Consider the following 20,540-nt stretch of genomic DNA (forward strand, 5'->3'; position numbering starts at 1 on the left):
CAATCACGTACATATGTTATCCACAGAATAATATACTTAATCTAATGTGTATGAAACATGCATGCATTTAAATGTAGCGTCGTACTTAATAGGCCTTCGTAAGATTGCCGGAATGTTTTTATGGAATCATTTTCATGACCCTAAGCGGTGATGTAAAAGCGTCATCCATTTTGATTAGAATTCAATTTTTCTGCGTCAATCACCATGTCTGTTGAAACCCTGATTATTGCAGCTTTTTCGCTTTGGCAACCAGCTTCATCATTTGTATTTCCGTTCGATATCTTCGGTTATACGTGCACTTCTTCCAATTAACCTCCAATGGCAGAACATTGAATGAAAAAATAACTGCGTCGAACGGCCAATCATTCCGTATTTCCATATCATTCAAACCCTTTGAATAATTGCTTCTCGGGCGACGACAACAGCGATAAGCCTAGGCCACCCCTCCCTCTCATGTCCCTTAGATCTTTGGGGACGCCCATCGCTGCTAATTCCGAGCCATTCCCCTCTTTATATTTGTTTCTGTGGTCCACTTGTCTCTTGGCTTCGTCTCGATGTGCGTTTTATGAGCTCGCTTGTTTTTGAGGACCCAGCTGAAATGGTTTGTTAAGCCGTCCATTCGGTGATTCTGGCTCAGCCATTCAATCACATTGTGTGCTGAAATTATCTTGATCTATTCATGGTAACTTTCTCCTTTATGCGGTGTTTATCAGGACCTGGCTGTTGTTGACTTGCGGTGTGAGTGGGATGTTCACCCATGCTGCATGGCTGATTTAAAATTTGATGCCTTGGCTGTTGATTTTACGGGATATCAACTAGATCATACCGCTGGATTGCGCCGAAGTTTCTAATGAAGAGTATGCCATGATTTTCCGGGGGAAAATTTGGATTATGATGACAAAATAAGTATTCGAAATTACTATGCAGTTGAGTAATACTTTTCGATTGAAAACCACCGTGAAATTTACATTATAAACCTTAAGCTAGTGTTCATTTTCTCCCGTATTTTGTTGGGCTTTTCCCGTTAACTATCCAACTAACAATAAGGGTTGTAAGGAAAAAGTCAACAAAATGTATTAAGAATTCCTTGTAAAAGCATACATTACATGCTGAATAGATTATACTCCTTGTTGCTATCATAGAGGTATTGTAGTTTTCATGCTAAAGGTCAGCAAAATAATATGTACCACACACTTTTAAACCTTTGCCTAAAAATCTTGTAGATATAAAAGGGATGACAGGAGTTAGAAAGAGGCACATATGTATACTTGAGGGGATACATTTTTTTAATAATTCAACAAATATGTACATACGGTCAAGAATTCCCATGTATTGAATCATGTATAATGCCAAAGTTCATGCGTAGTAACTTGATGTAGTTTATTTGCATGTGTTTTTTAAATTATTCATTTTGTCATTTGCCGTTATGCATATTACAAGGAACCTTCTGGCATCTACTTATGATTAATTAATAAATAAAAATTATTATCATCCACAGTGTTAATATGTCCCTGTGGTGTCTTCGTGTACTTTTACTCTCTTTGATGCATAACGCTTGGTTAACACGAATGATCTCTTCCCTTTGTAGATTTTAGGTATCACTCGAATCATCCGTCGTTTCAACGGGATTGTAGAAATTCTATACGCCGGAGTGTTGATCATCTCAGCAGGCCCTTTAAAGTTTGGCAATGGCAGGGCTATCTAGTCCAGGCGGTGGCTATGGCGATGGACTGCCTACCCCGTCATCGCCCGTTGGAACCAACAAGAAACCGGCCGCTCCATCAACATGCGACTATACCATCGGCGGGGTCAAAGTTCAGTTCCCGTGCCGCGCCTACTCTTCACAAGTCGCTATGATGGGCAAGGTAATTTTGAAGATTTCGTTTAGCTCCAGAATGTCTATTCCTTGGTTGCAAAATCATTTCTTGAGCGGAATCATCTGTATTCGCGCCAGGTGCTTTGCCACATAAGCTACCAAGTCTTCTTATTCCTTTCTGAAGTTTCTTTACATGCTTTTTCTTAACTTGCTTCGTCTGTCTGTGTTTCATCGATGGAATCTTGCAATTTATTTTTAACCAACATACAACTGTCGGATCAGCCTGAAGTTTTTAAACACTTGCTTGCTTCTAATGACATTACAATAATCAGTAATCTTAAATTTTCTTTCCGTTGTGCTCTAATTGACTAAATTTCGATGTGGAGAAATATTTTCAATTTTTTTCAAGAGATGTCGTTGGTTTGTTTAAATAATGCTAAAAACGATTGTTTTGAGATTCAATGTTTTCAGATTCAATTCCAAAAAGTGGGCGAGTTCAACAAATTATATACATATAATAAATTATATAAATTAATTACATCATTCGCCACTTATAATCAGCAAATTAGAAAATTTTTACAATTTACAATTTCTTACAATTTTTTTTGCGTAAAACTAAAAAATGCACTGAAAAGTTACAATATAATCTTTTCATCAATCAGATAGTCAAGCGTGGGTGCTGATAGTGTTTAGGTATTAATAATGCGTGCCAATCAATCTGACCTTAACCGAATATAACCTCCCATCCATGTTTATTGAAGTGACGGCATTTCTAACCCTTTTAGAACGTAATTCTGATGAGGTGCTACGGCACCTCCGGTTTCCCTAAACCATCTTTTCTCGTTCTTGTCAGGTGATAACAAGCCTTCAACGTGGGCAAAACAGCCTGATCGAGAGTCCTACAGGTTCTGGCAAGACCCTCGCACTACTCTGCTCTGCTATCGCCTGGCAGCGTACCGAAGCCGGTAAGTACTCATCCTATTGTTTTGATCGAGTGTGATTCATTCTCCTCATAGAAAGCTAATGACTTTACACGCGTCCACGCCACTGTGCACATTTTAATTGCGTAGAATGTGATTCATGAACAATTCGAGAATATTATTAAAATAAGACATAGCAATATTTCCACTGAGTTTTCTTATGACACTACGAGTTTCGTTCTTACAAACAACCATAATAAAACTCAGTGGAAATATTGTAATGTCTCATTTTACTAATATTAAGAACTTCCACCATATCGTACTCAACATCATACAAGAAAACTCGAGAATAATTCTTATTTTTTGTTCAAATTATTTTTGATACGTAAAAATCTTGAATTCAAGAATTATTTTTCAATTTAGTTGTCCTTAATTGGCATCTCTTTGATGTGGAAAATACTCTTCATCTGAACGATTAATATTCAAACTGTGGCAGCGATGGACTGCTATTTGCACGTGTCAAGAGAACGAACGAATGAGAACGTTCAACGAATTACCTCACTGGTAATTGCACATATTCTTCTCCGTGTTTATATGATAATCTTTTATTTATACTAGAAGGTTTAATGGTACAAGATATTTTTCGAAAATTTCTTTCCTCTATTATTCTTCGAAGAATGTCATTAAAGATATTTTTAGTTTTTGTAGTCGTGAGGGGATATGACTCGGTTTGTAAACTTTTTTTTCGGCTTATTACCATAATGATATGTAGTGATTACGGAATGCTCGGAATATTATTTAAAAATAAACAAGTTTTCACGTCTGAAATTATATGTGAAATGGGAATCCGTTATGCTTATCTCTATTTAAGTGGAGTTAAGGGTGGTTCGCAATTATCGCGAATACTTTATTTCGCAATTATCGCGAATACTTATTTCCAAAGCACGGCAGAAACCTTTTGTCTCTTCTTTTCAATCCAGTTGTTTGAATATTTATTTGCTTTTAAACTTTTTTACTTATCTTTGCGTGCTATACGTGGTAAGAATTATTTTTCTTACGAAAAGTTATTATTCTAAGATACTCAAGAGTGCACTTGAAAGTTTTCGTCAAATACAGAAGAGCATATAATGCACCTCCTATGCATGAGCGTCGGGTTAGTTGTGGCTCCGATTAGTTGCTTATCTTTTGCGAGGGTGGTGGTTTTAAATAAAGCCAATCACTGAGGAAGTCAGTCGTAGTTGGTGATGATAATAATTATCGCATTAATTATTCACAGAAATTTAATTGGGCCTAGAATTAAGGCTTTTATGTTCAAATGCCTGTGATTCATCAATCTTCAGATCAATCTTGGACGTCGTTTTTGAAGTCATCGGCCAAATGTCAATTTTTCCGCCATATGCACCTACTGCCAAATTTTCGTCCTTGTACCACATCACCAGTATTTTGGAGTTGGTATGAAAGAACTACATATTCTTGTTTGCGTGTTGTTCTGCAAGATGCTTTCCATCATAAATTATGACTGGGGTCTAATCATATGTATGATAGTCTATGAAACTTATTTCAGTGTAAGTGTTGAGTTTCGTACCATTGGTAATTTAATATTTATTATGACTGAACTATGCATGGCTCCATTTCCTATTACGTTTCATTTACTTATATATTTTTTGATATGAAACATTTTACAGTCGCAAATTATTCACCAGGATATTTCGTATAAATAGTGCTAAATGAAATATATTTTAAGGAGTGTAACAGCCACCTCCTAAAATATATTTCGGTATTTCTAAATGCATCTAAATCATAAAATCTTCGAAATTGGCCATCACTTCTTAGTTATGATGAAATGCCACATAAAAATAAAGAAATTGTAGAGATAAATGAAAAATATTTGGTAGGTTGAAAACTTGAAGGAACCCCTACAACAGCTGGCATTGAAAGAAGCTGTTCCAAACACAGCAGGAGAGGTTGTGACCAGAATATCAGGGGAAGAGAGCTGGAAAATATTATAAGTGGACTACAGGCAGTAGCTGAATATGTCATTGATCGAAGAAAAGTTGCTATGAAAAAAATGTATCACGCAGGAAGTCTTAGATCTCATTGAAGAAAGAAGAAAGTACACGAATACGAAATCAGGGGTGGGACAGAATTGTTCCAAGAGAATAAAAAACGAAATATGTCGCAAACACATAAAGGCTACAGTAGCGTGGATGAAAATTATCTGCGAATATACAGAAATCTTGTGCTTGGAAATATAGAGGCAGCCTATAAGATAGTTAGGAATCACTTCTTAATTTTTCTCGACCAGTTTCAATGCTTATGCATCATTTTCAAGAGCTGTCTCTTCTGCGTGCGATAGGATTACACAAAGCCAACTCGTCGACAATCAGTCTGAGGAATAACTTCACTTGATAAGAAGAGGGAAGAACCTTATTGGCCATATCTTGAAAGATTGAAGGGAATCGTCGAGGGGCAAGTGGATGGAAAGAACGGAATAGGAATACCTCAAATAAAATATATATAACAGATGAAGGAGGATGTGAAAGAGAAAAAAAACGTAGGCGTGGAGAGCTGCACCAAACCAATCTTACAATTAGTATTGTTGACCAGTGATGGTAAAATATGTATAATTTGAGTTGGAGTGGATCGAGAGTTTGAAAATTTAGGCGACCAAACTTTGTCTCTCCGTCGAATGCAAGTAGCCATTCTAACCGCATATTTGGAGTTTTTAAAAATTATCTTAAAATCATTAGAAAAAATAAAGTCGGCAATAAATAAGGGGTGAATGCTATAGGCTATGTTTTTTTATTAACGCTATTTTATTCATCATTCATAATGCGTCGAAAGGAAGAATTTCGCTTTTCTGTGGCCTGCATCTACGGCGCCGCAGCCTAGCTCAAAAATGGTATTTTTACTCTCATTTATGACTCAAATATGAAGTATACATCAAATCCAGACCTTTTAGTGGCGCTGAAAAGTTATCTGTTCGTTCTTGTGTACCTTTTTTATTAAGCTTTCATTTATCTTCCAGTAGCTCATCTCACTAAACCTTTACAGGCGCTGAATCGATTAGAATGAGGCATGATCGTTAGTGAATTGGTATGCTTAATTGCCGAAAGAATGAATAGATTTGAATGAATAAATAGTTACATTTTCTGAGTAGAAAAGTGAATGAACACTTGCCGAGTATTAATTTTTGTTAAAATTAGAGAGATTTTACAAAAGAAATACGTAAATAATGAAATATCAACTAATTAATTCACTCTCCATGACATGTGTATTTTCAATTGTAAAGTACATGGTTTTACTCTCAGACTTAAGAGCACCTAATGTACGCTCTGAAAATAGGTATATCAAACTTTTATTCCACATGAAACACATGGCTGGAATCATATATTTATGTTATCGCTTAATTTTGTCATGGTTTTTAACCTGCCAAGTGCTAAACTGTGGGAGACAAGTTATTGGCATGAAAGCCGTTTTTCTTCTTCATAAAATCGCCAACGATAAGCTTGTTCTCTTTACGTAAATTATCGGACGGGGATTTAAAAACAAGTGCCGTGAGTCGACGAAATATTAAGAATTCGATCTCGGCTTTAAATTGATATTGAAGTTGGAATTTATTTTGAATATATAATTTTTTATTTTCCCCTAGCGTTTCGCCGCCTTATGTTAAGGTATCATCAGAGTATTTTCGAATCGCAGCATTAAGCAATCACCCAACTGTTTGCGATAGTTTCCAATTCCTGAAATTTTTCCTTTCCTAATCATTAATGCCTTGAAATGTTTGAAAAATTATTGAATACCTAATCCCAGCCAATGATAACCTCGAAGAAGCCTCGAGGCGGTGGAAATAAAATTGTATAAGACTGAGAAATATATTCTTATATAAATTTTATCTTCTTAGGCGGAATACTGCCTGAAGCCGTGAGATTCTTAAGTCTCTTAGTGCCACCGAAATTCGATGAAAAGTGACGACGTAAATTTAAGAGTTTTGTAGCGCATTATCACGAAATAAAATATGAAGTCACGTTTTTGGATATCAATATGTTATTTAAATTTCACTGTAAAGGAATTATTTTTTGTTTATAGTATTCTAATGCATTAAACATAGAAAAAAACAAAATGTATTTAATTATCATGATTATAAATCTTGAGCAAAAGACGATATATCGCCCTGTGGCCCTGAGAGGGTTAAATTTGAATTTTACGAAAATTCCCGATTGAAAATGCTACATGTAGGTACTTATTTTTTTGGTATAAATTTTGTAATTCGTGTATTATGCATGTATGTTTGCGATTTGTGCATTGTGAGGTCTTATGCATGCTTAAACACTATACGTTTTTAATGTTCTATGCCGAAGAACAATAGATCATATTATTACTATAATTTTTCCGCATTCCGGAATTTTTGTGGACGTGGATTCTTTCGTTGAGGAGTCCGTCTTCCCAAGTGATCTTCCTTACACAAACCGTTGCGTGCGGGAGGAGTTCAGCTGGCTGATTACGCGCGGAGTGAAAATTTAATGAACCGGATATCGGGTAGTGGTGTGGCTGCTTTTCAGGGCGATAGCTGCATCGCCGGGTGTCTCGACGCTTGCCGAAAACACGAATCTTTATCGCTAATGTGTCATTCGCTTCCCGCGCCACCCCGGCGGAAGGTGTTCGAACTTGAGACGCGGGCGCTAAGCATATTCCAGATATAACGTCCACCGCGTTTGAGTTGGGTTTTCGCCCGATTTCACGTCTCACTAAGCGTTGATAAATCCTCCGAAACTTTGTTGTGTTTAACTCGTTTGACGCCCCCATGATAAATTGCAATCAGGCCCAAGTCATTATTTATATCCTCGCAAATCCGCTGCTAAAACCTTCACTCTTCTCATTGTTTTCCTGCGAAGTTTTTTCGAAGCTTATCACATCCTCCATAAATAGTCTCCGTGGCGTGTTCTTACCGCGGAGAGATAATCCTTGCGCGTCTTTTTTCTTTGACGCTTTAATTTGCTCTTTAAACCAGTTGGAGAATATAAGTGAGGAAATAATTGCTAGGTTGTAATGAGGTTGATATTAAAATTTACTGCAGGTTAACTTTGGAACGTGGCATTTTAGCTTGCTTTATAACTTGCTGTATTTTTCGCATTTTTAATGTCATGAAACCTTAAATGTTGGGTAAAAGAATACAGAGACACATACGTTATCTTCTATTCGTAGGAGCAGAAACTGTGACTATATCGCGTGATGGCATTTAATTGCTCTAGTTTGGTCATTAAACATGGGGATGAAGTTGAGGAATTTTACATTCTTATAATTTTTTCCCCTATGTTTTCTGGTCAGGTGGATATTTTTGTCTTAGTCCGTGAATTGCCATGCTAAAGTTGTATCGTCTGCATTTCAGTTGACTTGAAGCCAGACCAGATCGTTTTTACAGCCTCTTGTCAGTTGTATGCGCGATTCTCTGCCGTTTTGGGAGTGCGATAGGAATAAACCGGAGAAGAGCAGCACTTCAAATTTTCATTACCATCTTTATTTATGCCTAGAAAGGCGCTAACCATGAGTCATCGGATGTTTGAAATGCGTTATCTGGGAGTACTATTAGGGACACATCTTGTTATAATTATTTTCATAACTTCTCATCAGTGACTGCCTGTGAGTTCCTGCCATGAGAAGTGCTTAATATTCTCCTACGGTATTTAGTTAGATTTTATATTATTATTGAAAGATTTTTCATCAAGTCAATTGCATTCAATCTCTTGATTATATGAGTGGAGGGAAATATTCATTTGATTAAAGTTAGGTTTTTGTCATTCGTTACCAGCTTAGAAATCTATAAATAGATGATTTGATTCTATCTCGTTGATATATATCTGTGTATATGCAATGAAATAGACTTATTATCTGAGATGTTTTTACGGATTTAATTGCAATACCTTTTTTGATAACACCCTGCAATTTTACTTAAATATAAATTGTTTCTATAATGTATGGTCAAGTGTTTCAATCTTTGAAATAGGTGAAAATATTTCTTTTATTGTAGTATTTTTAGTCAATTTAATGAGGTTTGTTCAGGATTAGTTGACTTTTATTGTTCTAATTTGCACCAAAACTGTAAATTTTCTTTCCATCGTCAACTCTTCCTTTTTTAATTCAAATTCAAATGGATTTTCATTCATTAGCTTTCGAAAAGTCACTGATAGTGAGTTAATAGCTTTTAACGTCACTCTAAAAATTTTATATATCTTCAAGGTATTTATTCATAATTCGGTTGTACTAAGTATATTTTAGTTATAGCATAGGTTATTCGTCAAGATTGGCTATTATTTTTACTTTAAGAAATGATTCAGGAACTCTTTTGCTAACATATGGTATTAACACGTGCTCTTTATCGTGCTACCTCCGTGAAAGTCATTTCTGAAATTGTTTTATGAAGAGGAAATGACAGTTTTATAGGTTTAATAGATACATAAAATTGTATGGAAAATCCATGTAATACTATTGAGAACAGTCGGGAATCGTGCGTTGAAATCTCCTAAATTGTTTTTCTACCGTCTATACTTAGCTGTAGTTTCAGTGGCTGTCGTGGTGTTCTGCTGGTGCTTGGAGGATGAAATGCTAGTGCACTAATAGTAATCGGGCCCTAATGAAAATCCTCAGCTTTAATTCCTAAATTTCAAGAATTTCATCGCATACCATGAATAAAAAGTGAAAAATATCTGTAAATATGGTTTACCAGATACTACTACGGTTTACTAAATAGCCAATACTCTTTGCATACAATCATGCAATTAGCTCTTTCCTGTTCATCTTCTCCTTTTCTATCGTAATTATCTTCCTTCAAATAGACAAGGGGAAGGTGTGTTAAACATTTTCATTGCTTAGATGTGAAGATAATGAGGAACTAAATAAATGTTAGTATCTCTTGTATTTCTACCGCCGGCATCGGTGGCGCAGGGGTTCAGTCCTCGTCTGCCAAACCGTTGGTCGTACGCTCGAGTCCCGCCTTGGCATGGGTGAATTTAAACGTGTTATCCAATTGAAATGATCATATTTGGGGTAAGCTGAGATCATTAAAGACGTAATTATTATTTTTTATTTTGCATTCTTGAACTTCGAGGAAGAAGCACGTTGCTCTGTGTGGCACGGACTATCAGCTCAGTGCACCCCCACCCTACTGTTCTCTCCGCTTAGAAAGATAACCTCACGAAATTGATTTTGAAAGGGTTGAGCCTCTCTCTCTCTCTCTCGCTCTCTCCCGATGTTAACCTCGTGTTTCTCTTTTTTATCTCGTCCCCCCTATCGAGCACATGATGTTGGTTATTCATCGCCAAGTGCCTCCGACGGAGCATTTGAAGGATAGTTAGCTTAACTGCGTCCATTATTTCTGGAGACGATGGAATACATTTGCCTCGGAAGCGGTGTCTCCTCGTAACCTTGTGACGGGACCTCCTCCTCCTCCTCTTCCGCCTCCTCCACCCCCTAGCCCCCAGGCCACTTAAAAAACTCTCCTCCGTCCCACCCACCGAACAAAGCCCTTCGCCCACCATTGCCTCCGCCCTCCGCAATGCTCCTCGCAAATGGCCGTGCCTGCCTAATTCCTCTCCACCCCCCCCCCACTCTCTCTCTTCCCGATGTTTCCGCTGTCGTCGACGGCCTCACCACCCCCGCGACTCCCGGAACAGAACCCTTTCTCCTCCCGTCTTCTGGTCTCGTCTTCCTCCCGCTTTCTCCCACCCTTCAGGAACGCCCTCGTGATACTTCGCCTGAAGGGTTACCAACTCATAGCTAGCCAGAGGTTCTCAAGAGTGCTCTGATGGTTTTTGTTTTGGGCCTTCGGAGGACGTGTTTTATATCATTCCACCTCGTCCAATCAAATGTTATGGCTCGAAGGTGGTGGCAAGAGTTCTACAGTCAAATTTATTATTTTTATAATTATTTTTGTTTTCACTCACGACCGTTATGCTTGAATACGCTCGGTGGCAGTGGGGTTAGTCCTCGTCTACTAAACCGAGGATTGCGGATTCGAGTCCCGCTTATGTAGGTGGTCCCTACCCTGGGTATGTGTGTTTACGGTGTGCATTGTTAGAGTTTAAAACCCCGTTCTATAAGACCGATTGGCGTTGTTTACGGAGATGTGGGAAATAATTAAAAAATAAAATTATCAGTGTCAGCTTTAGCATAAAACTTAATAATTGATGCGATTATAAGAGTTATAAAATGCTAATACTTCTTAAACGTTTTTTTTTTCAATTTATTTTTCTACCGAATTCCAAAAATCTCGTTCCGGTGGTCTTCCGGATGATATTCACGAGAGTTAGTAGCTCTCAACCCGTTCCATGCTTTGGAGCATGCACGTGGGCCTTTCCAACCGCCCTCCCCCCCACCTCCCACATTACGAAGTTCCTCCGCCTCCTCCTCCTACAGGCGAATGGGCTTTAACTCTCCCCCGCCCCTTTTAACTCGCAAGCGGCGCAATTTATTTAAATTATGGCCATCCCTCCACGCCCTTGCTTATCTCTCGCGGGAATCTCTTCGCATGCGACAGCCAAAGCAGGCGGTGTCTCCAACTTACGCCCCCGCCCGCCGCCTCCTTCCCCTCAAATCCTCCACCTCCTCCTCTCGTCTCCCGAAAGCGCGGGCACTGTCGCAAACTCACCCGCGTCCGCACACATGCTCGGAGTTTGTCTTCCGAATCGCACGACTATTTCCTCTGCTCCTCACTCCACCCTTTCCCGTTTCTCCATCTGACTCTTCATCTATTTCCCGAGCTACCCGTGGTAGATTAACCTGGATCCGCCCAATGTAACATAAATGTCACACCCTGTATCGCTCCACTGTAATGGCTCTTGCATCGTTCGGGCACGGTATATTGTTGTGTTTTATACCTTATAAGAAAGAAGAAGCTAAGTGCTTTAATTCAAGGTAAGAATTGTCAAGTGAGAGTGAAGACCTATCCTTTGAGTACCCCTGGTACTTATGCGCCTTCCCTAGACACTAAAAATGGACGTTCGCTTTGTGTAAATATTTAATTTTTTCATTAACTATATGCGCTACAGCGACAATTTTTGGTATGTATCAACATAATGATACAAAATTATTAATAATACATTAATATGGTTGGTATTGCTTTCCATTTCCGTAATATACTCTGATAAATGTTACTGTGACATAAATGTCACATTGGGCGGATCCCTATGCAAATTTTCAAAGTTTCGAATTTTATGCTCTAGTTAGAATTTATTCCATTTTCAACGTTTTTTCCTTCGTATTCCCGCCAAAAGACTTATTATTTATCAATTAGTCGATAAATTTGCATTTATTAACTTTTATTCCGGTAATTACTTTTGAATTAAATTTTTTAATAATAGGGATATCGATAGCTCAGAGATATTACACTGTGTGAAGCCAAATAGCTTCCGGAAAACGAAGACTTTGACGAAGTACAATATACCTTGAGCTACCAGAAGCAGCAATTGTCACTGATGAGGACATTGCAGATGACCAGGCTGGTGGACTTGTGGAAAATTTAACGGGAAGACAACTTCGGGCAACAGTGGAGCTTGTTTTGCAGCTTGATAATGATAATACTAATGAATTTCAAGAGAAGTCCTGAAGTATTTCGGTACCAGTTAGATGTAAGGAAAAGGATTCGAAGTCAACGAAGCTTACATCACTTCTCCAATAGAAAAAAGTAAAAAGAGAATCTGCCAATTTGCGACAAGAAGGTCATTTTGTAAGAAATAAGTTATTCCCCGAAACAGATCTTCCTGAATAGAGGGAAAAATTAGGTGTAGAATTTTTAAAAATAGTTTTTTCGGATGACATTCTTTTTTCTCATGGCAGAATTAGATAATTATGCTACTTCTATTGTTTTTTCATCTTCTAGCATCATTAAAGAGGAGATGAAAATTTTCATTGGGATTTTACTGTTATGAGGTTGTAACTGGTTTCCATCCAAGCGATGCTCCTGGGAAGATTCTGGGGGTGCTCACAACTCAATGGTTACCGTAGCCTAGCGAAGGAATAGGTTCTTTGTGATGAGTAGATGCCTTCACTGTGCAGGCAATACGATGCCCGACATAATAGAAAAATTGTGGTAGCTTCGCCGTAGATCACTAAATTGAAAGAACGTTTCAGAGGGATTTTTCCCACTGAAAAAACTCTCTTTTGGCAGCAGTATGATTGTGGAGTATTTTGGTATCCATCCTTGCATGTAATTCATTCGGCGGAGGACAATCAGTTTTGGTGGTAATGGTGGAATATTTTCCTTGACTTTTGGATGTAGCTGTTCACAATCTGAAGCTGTTCACAATCTGTTCACGAGCGAAATCTGGTCATTGCATGTCACAATTAGAGATCAGGCGTGTAATAATGCAAACATTACTGACCATACATCGATGCAAAGGCAAGTATAGCCGCCGTACTACTTCATTTTCAACAGAGGCAGACAGTGAAATATGTTACGATGCTAATGATCAATTAGTCTCAAAAGATTCTGTCGCCGTCGCCGTGCTGGAGAACATTGCACTTCCGTCAAATGCACTGCATGCGATGCATGAAATATGGACAAATATTGCTTTACTACTTACCACTCAAAATGGTACGTATACACCGGCATTGAACTCTAAAGCAATCTTTAGTTTATATGAAACAAATTGATTCAAATTTAATTCAATTTAATAAGGTATTACGCCCTTATATGTTGTGAGAATATTTTTCAAACATGTATATTTATTTTATGTATTTTCCAAAATTGGGAAATGCATTTTCAACTATTTTACTTATTAGACATGTAAAAATATTATTTAAATGTACCTTCAACAAATCCATTGATTGTGTCAATTCAAGGTTCTGTAATTTCATAACACTACTGCCGAAAACTTAAATTTATACATAAATTTAAAATAATTTTTCTTGATGTGTATTTGACAAGTTTATAATATAAACATTATAAATTTAAATATACCCCAAACTTGTGAAATAGCATTGAAAAAATCCAAAACACTTCTACATCTTAAAAAATCACAATTTACATCGAAAAATTTATGAATCGCGGGCAATGGAACTCTGAAAATTATTGCTAAATTTTTAAACAATTTACTTTAAATTTAAACAAAAGCTTGAAAATAGTGTACGTAATTAATAATATGTTTTTCTAGTGTTTTTTATCATTTAAATGAACAGTGCAGCTCAAATGCGAAAAATATTTGCTTTTTCTGGGGAAATATTACCTTGCACCAAAAGACAACAGATCCGCCCAATGTGACATTTATGTCACAGCCTGTATCTCGGAAACTACACAACCGATCAACGAAATATTTTCAGAATGTAGTAAAAATGAGACCCTTACCATTCCCCTAGAATATGAATTATTAATCTCAAAAAAAATATTTTGGGCGGATCCAGGTTAACAAAACCTGCTATTTTAACCCTGGAGATGATCCTTTAGTCAACCGAAAAGCCGGTTCGGGCATGTATGCCTCTTCAATTCAAATTCAATTAGCATTTTACTATTGTCGTTCCTTGTGTTTCCAATTGTTTCCCAAACTACCTGTGATAAGTTAAAAAAAACATCATCTTATCCCCGGTCGTGATTCCCTAGTCAACCGAAAAACCGGTTCGGGCATGTATGCCTCTTCAATCCGAATTCAATTAGCATTTTCCATCTATTGTTTCCTCTTTTCCCCATTTGTTGAGCCCTTTGAGCTACCCGTGGTAGGTTAAAAAAACAGCATCTAATCCCCGTGGATGATACCCTAGTTAACCGAAAAACCGGTTTGGACATGTTTACCTCTTCAATTCAAATTCAATTAACATTTTCCATTTGTCGTTCCTAGTGTTTCCCAATTGTTTCCCGAGTTAGGTACTCAGGTAAGTTTAAAAAAATATCCTCTTATCCCTGGACATGATTCCCTAGTCAACCGAAAAACCTGTTCGGATTAAACCTCTGAGCTACCACAGCAAACCAGATTAAAGAAACCCACCATCGAATCCCCGGAGATGATCCATTATTCAAACGAAAAACTAGCTTGAATATGTATAGGTTCCTCTTCTATCCAAATTTAATGAGCATTATCAACTTGTCGTTCCCTCTTTTTCCTAGTTATTTCCCGAGCTACCTGTGATAGGTTAAAAAAATCTATCATCTAATCACTGGAGATGATCCACTAGTCAACGGAATAACCGGCATGTATACCTCTACAGTTAAAATTTAATGAGCATTTTCCATTTGTCGTTCCCTCTATTTCCCAGATGTTTCCCGAGATGCTCTTGGTACTTAAAAGAACATAATCTTCTCCGTGCACAGGATCGCCAAGTCAACAGAAATTTTGGCACTCTCTGGAACTCTCGAAAGTTCTGCCACGTTCCCATTTTCTGCTTTCCTCTTCAATTCCCAATAAGGCCTAGTCCACCACTATCTATGTACCTATTTATCCTATTTATTTATCTATTTTCTTCCTTCCCCTCCCCCGCTAACCTAGCAGTCTTTATTCTCACGGCTTTTAGCATGCGCTCACCGTTTAGTATTCGTCCCATCCAAATTCTTGGTCTTCGTACCTTGTGTACATGTTTCCTCTACACCTCCATGACCAGCACTTCGCCGTTCATCTTCCTCTCCGTTCACTTCTTCTGCTCTATTCTCCTCCTCACTTACATCTAGAGTGCTGTCGGTCGTTTCTCATCCCCTTTCTTTAGTGTCCACGTCTTCAAATCTTTATGCTCTGCTCTTTAGAACGGGCTTAGCTTTTTCTCAACTCTCTTACATAACGCTTCGTCTCATCAGCTCTTTCCCATTTGTGTACGGCTCTTTTACTGACGCTTTTAAATCCCTGATATCTTTTGCTTTAAGCTCATACTTACATATCTTGAGATATGATGGCCTGATGAAGATAATCATCGAGAGACAAGTAGTTGGCAAGAACAAAAAAGGAAGGCGAGTATGAGTTAGAATAACGGTTCCCTGGGATGTAATTGTAGCTTGGGCAATACTTTCATCGATTCAACAGGAACTATTACTTGTAAATTAACATCTTAAGCCAAAGCAAAGATGAGTGACATTTATTCTCATTCAAAGATGACTATTTTTGCTGAGAAAGTGGATTTCTTGTTTTGAAAGCTAAATTATGAACGTTATCAGCTTTAATGTTTCCGATTAATCGAGTAACTTCATCCTTTCTTACCTATTATTGTGTTTGAAATATTACCTTCAAATGTTTTTGATTAACGCCTGTTCTAGCATTCAAAGTCTGGGCAATATACCTGTAAGACAAGTTTTCATGATTAGGTATAACTATCGGACAAAGTTACCTCTCTTTGAAAGGGTTAAAAAAGGGGAGTCAATGACAGACCTAGCGTCTCAGCTTCTCTTAATTTGGAGCGTAAGGAGTCGCGTGGAGTATAAAAAGACCGCTCGGGAAAAACCATATTTTCTCATGAAAGTTACCGTTTGCAGAGTAGTATTTTTGTATTACTCTGCTTCACATGAATGTTTTAAGAAGCTATTTCAAATTCTCATCTTGAATATTATTTATTGTATGAATATTATTTATTGTATGAAAGCGGTTATTGCCATTGATAAAAGGCTTTTGAGCAAGAAGTTGTTTCAGGAAACAATTTCATGGCCACAAGAAAGAGGAAGTTGAGGTCTTATCTACGATAAAACGTTTATGAAAAATTGCGGGAAGTAACGGAGAAATGGTCGGTTGGTAATTACGAAAAACCAAGCAATATTCAAAGAAATTACACTTGAAAAAAATGGATATTTTGAGGCGTGATTTCTTGAAATCGCTTTATGTTTAATCGAATAACCTAGTAGATTTCACATAATAGATAACTTTAATCTCGAACAGTTTCGTCGCTGTGCGGCATCGTCAGGTGTTTGAAAAGTCTTTTGTGAACACTTTCTATTGTTCCAAAATTTATACCCCTCGTGGCACCTCGCGCTTACAATTGCCAATAAATTTGCCATATGGAAATTAAAAATTTTCACTCTTCCTGATGAATGCATAGCCTTCATAATCATCTTTAGATAGCAAAGGCGGAGAACCTTTGGATGAGCTACATATGGCTCAGAAGGACTCAAAATATCAAGAAAATTATTGCTGCTCCTCTAAAAAAATCCCCAGGTGTGGCAGGGAATACTGAGGGAGACCATCACTGCAAGAAACAAATGACTTTGTCCGCAGTCACGCGCTCGGGTGCAAAGATAAATACACCAAGGATGAAGTTCGCCATGAGATAATATTTGACTTAGCCCGGATTCGAACCCGGATCTCCTAATTGCCTGTCAGGCGTGTTAACCAGTTACACCACCAAGCCATATTTTGACCAGCAATTGGGAGATCCGTGTTCGGATTCCGGTCAAGTTAAATATTTTTTTCACGGCGAACTTCATCCTTGGTGTACTTAACTGAGGGAGATGGTTGGCCAAGAAACATTTTTAATGTTGCCTTGAATTCAAGACACCAGCTCTGAATGTGTAAATATGGCAGTGGTTGCGTATCTGTCATTCTTGGCGGCCCGAACCCATGGCCTCCGCTTCCGCTGTTTGGCAGAAGGTTGAAAGGGTTACCACGGAGAGTTCTCGGAGGTGTGCGGGGAAAGGGAACCCGCTCTTGTCAACTCCCTTCTCCCCTCCCCCTCAGATACCCCTTTGGCATGCCTCTTCCAGATAGGTGTTTATGGTGTGCCCGACAGTGCTTTTTAAGTCCGACAGCCCCCGCGCCGAAGGGAGGCACGGCATCATTCTGCGGGGGCGTCGCCCGCACCCTTTCCTCCCCGGTCGCCGCGGCGGTTTCGGCGGCCATGCGGTGCCTTGCCCCCCGTTGTGTGGCGTGTCGTGCCTGGTGGTGCTAGCCACTTAACCTCCCATCCCTTCCCGTGCATCATCCACGATAGATCCCCCAACCCTCTTTGCTGCCACGGTCCCAATTCCTCATTCCACCTATCCAAAGAGCCCCATCCTACGTATCTTTTTGAAGCGTGTGTTTGTCGCGAAGTGGGCAGCGGTTTTAGGGTCTTTTGAAGTTTTATTTGTGGGGGAAAAAATGAGGATTCGTTTGTGGGTGGAGAAATTTTTAGGCGACGGTGATTTCGTGAGGGTTTCGTGGATTGGTGTCCTTCATTTAAGCATCCGAAGGATGTCTCTTCGCTCTCGGACTTTTACCGAGTCGCTCTACGCTGAGATTTTCCGAACGGATGGAAATTTTCTCATGCTGAAGGATTTGTGTTGAAATTGCCATCAACGTGACTTGATAACTGTGGTTAAATGCCGACAACTCTTCGTAAACTGGCTTCAACTGTTTGGAACTCTCGTGATATTCGTAATGGATGAAGTTACTCATGAAACTACCTCGTAACTGTCTTGAAACTTTCATCAAATTGGCTGTGTGGGAACTGAATTGTTTAGTTTGTATGAACTGTCTTGATTTCCCGTCAAACTTACGATAGGCTCTCAAGTAATATCTGGAAATAACCCAATGCAAAATTTGAAGACATTTTTCTCGGCTTTCCTCCGGCTGAGGTCATTCATAGTGTCGGAAGACATTCTTACTATGACGCATCACTTCCTATTAACCGACGAATTTGTCGTTTTTGCGCCATAGTATACATTTCAATATTGTAATGTTCAGGGTATACAGAGTAGACATTGTGTCATCATTCACCTGTACACGAAATATTCAAACTTTTCATTTGAGAAAATGACGAAGTTTTCAAATGCCGACTTTAAATGCAGACTAAGTTTGACAGATGTCTACCACATGCATTATAAAATTTTAAGATGATATCATAACATTTCCGCCAAGGGGAAAGACGCTTTGGTAGCTTAAATGGGTGAAGCACTCGAATGCGGAGGATCTGAGTTCGAATCCCGGTAAAGTTGAATGATTTTTTTTCTCTGGAATTCTCAGACAGTGATACCATCGGTTGTATGCGACTTATGCGTCATTGAAAAAGAAAGAAAGCGTGAGTGATGCTTCCTCTTAAGAATGTCTTCCGGATGTGGTTTCCTGTACTAATGTCAAACTCGATCAAGTGCGATCAAGGTGAAAAGGCGGAAGATACACAAGGCGAGCATGGAAGGGCCTGAGCTGATGAAAAGCCTGAAAAGGATTTATTCACCAGAAACACAGTATCTAAGGTGTTTCATCCAAAATTACAAAGAAATTTGAAGCGATACTGGGAGAGAGATTTTCGACGGATGACTTATTTATCATTATGTGCCCTTGATCTCACTACCGTGTCTTAATTAACAATCAGTTAAGGCATTCTTATTCTATATTCGGTCAGGAGAAGCCCAGAAGATGATAGACAATCCATTTTTAAATCAGTCAAATCATTTATTGTCAATGGTGCTTGGTGTCAATGATATTGGCAATGGTTTTCTTAAACAATTGCTTATACTTGGTATTTTTCATGTATGGTAATTCTCGATCCTTTTTAATGGAATAAATGTGCCTTTTATTTTGAGAAACCTTATGAATTGTCGGGCCTCGATGGTGATGAGGCCTAAGTTCTCGTTTTTCAGATCAGAATATCGTGGGCTCGAGTACCATGCAGGTAGGTTTCCCTTAGATCTCTTGCCGACAGAGGCAATGCGAAAATCATAAGCTAATGTGGTCTCTCATTACTTTGTAGTTTATAATTTAGTAGGGACCTATACAGTAACCCTCGTGAAATTTTCCGATGGGTGAATAAACTTGGTGTGGTGCCTCGTAGTTTGGATATCCTTGTCATTGTGAGGAATAATCTGAGGAAATATTCTCTACACTAGGAAAAATGTCCGTACGATGATACTTAAGTCAGCAGTGTCAATATTTAACTTAAATTATCTTCGTAAGTGATAAATGGCCTGTTGTGTGTTTTTTGATGGTTTAACTTAATGATAAACGAGGCAAAATAATTCCTGACTGCTTGTGGAAGTTGCACCGGTCGAAAACCAGTATTAATGAATACCTTCGAGTTGCCATCGTGGCTCAATCCTTCGAGAAGCGATTTAGTCAAAGAAAGGTATGATTTATTTGATAATTTTAATCCTTTTGCGGCTCTCACGGCAATTTCCATGTTTATACCCTGAAAGCTCAAGCTCGAATTATGAAATATTTAGATTTTATTTTTTTGTTATATAAGTAAAATGTGATGCTGAAATTTTAACGTGGTCTTCAGAACATATTATTGTTTAAATAAAAAGAAATTTGAATTTTAAAATGGTAATACATTTTTTAAAGGAAATAATTGAAAAAATATTTTTTACCGGGCCGTCACATAGAGCGTATAAGGGTTATTATTTTATGCTATACATTATTTACATTATTTTTTACATTTAAATATGCTATCTTCACTAATATTTGCAAATACTCTAAGAATTTATTCCATCGCTTAAGGAATTTTTCTCCGCGTAGCATTCTTACGTTATGCTTGGAAGGATAACACACTTATTTGATGTCCCTCTTTCCCCTCAAACTTTGACTTACAATAAATGGTCGTGGAATTGAAAAAATCACTGCTGTTATGCCATGGAAAAGGTCGTGATGTCGATCAATTAGCTTTTCCTCATTCATCATCCGAGCCCTCGTACAAGACCCCTTATTGAAAAACACGATTGGGTAGTGTGCGCACAGTATATCTTCTTGAGTTCCATTTCAGTCCCCTTTAGTTCTATTGGCTCATTTTTTTCACTCTTCCCCGGGAGAAATATGTCTTACATACGATAGCTTCTTCTCACGCATACCATATTTTCGTAAAACTCCAAATTATTTGTTTATCGTCTTCGTAACTATCTCGTCCGCTTATCGCGCGGGTATTGGAGCTTATTT

General features: G+C 38.2%; 1 protein-coding gene across 1 annotated transcript in view; it reads left to right on the forward strand.

Annotated features, from left to right (window-relative positions):
* Positions 1 to 1,592: 1,592 nt before the first annotated feature.
* Positions 1,593 to 20,540, forward strand: part of LOC124155807 (Fanconi anemia group J protein homolog) — a 655,383-nt gene continuing 636,435 nt past the window's right edge. The window contains exons 1-2 of the mRNA XM_046529927.1: positions 1,593 to 1,865; positions 2,670 to 2,781. Of these exons, the coding sequence (XP_046385883.1) occupies positions 1,689 to 1,865; positions 2,670 to 2,781 (289 nt within the window). The 5' untranslated portion in view covers positions 1,593 to 1,688. The remainder of the gene's footprint in view (positions 1,866 to 2,669; positions 2,782 to 20,540) is intronic.

Source organism: Ischnura elegans, chromosome 3, assembly GCF_921293095.1.
Source record: "Ischnura elegans chromosome 3, ioIscEleg1.1, whole genome shotgun sequence".
NCBI lineage: Eukaryota > Metazoa > Arthropoda > Insecta > Odonata > Coenagrionidae > Ischnura > Ischnura elegans.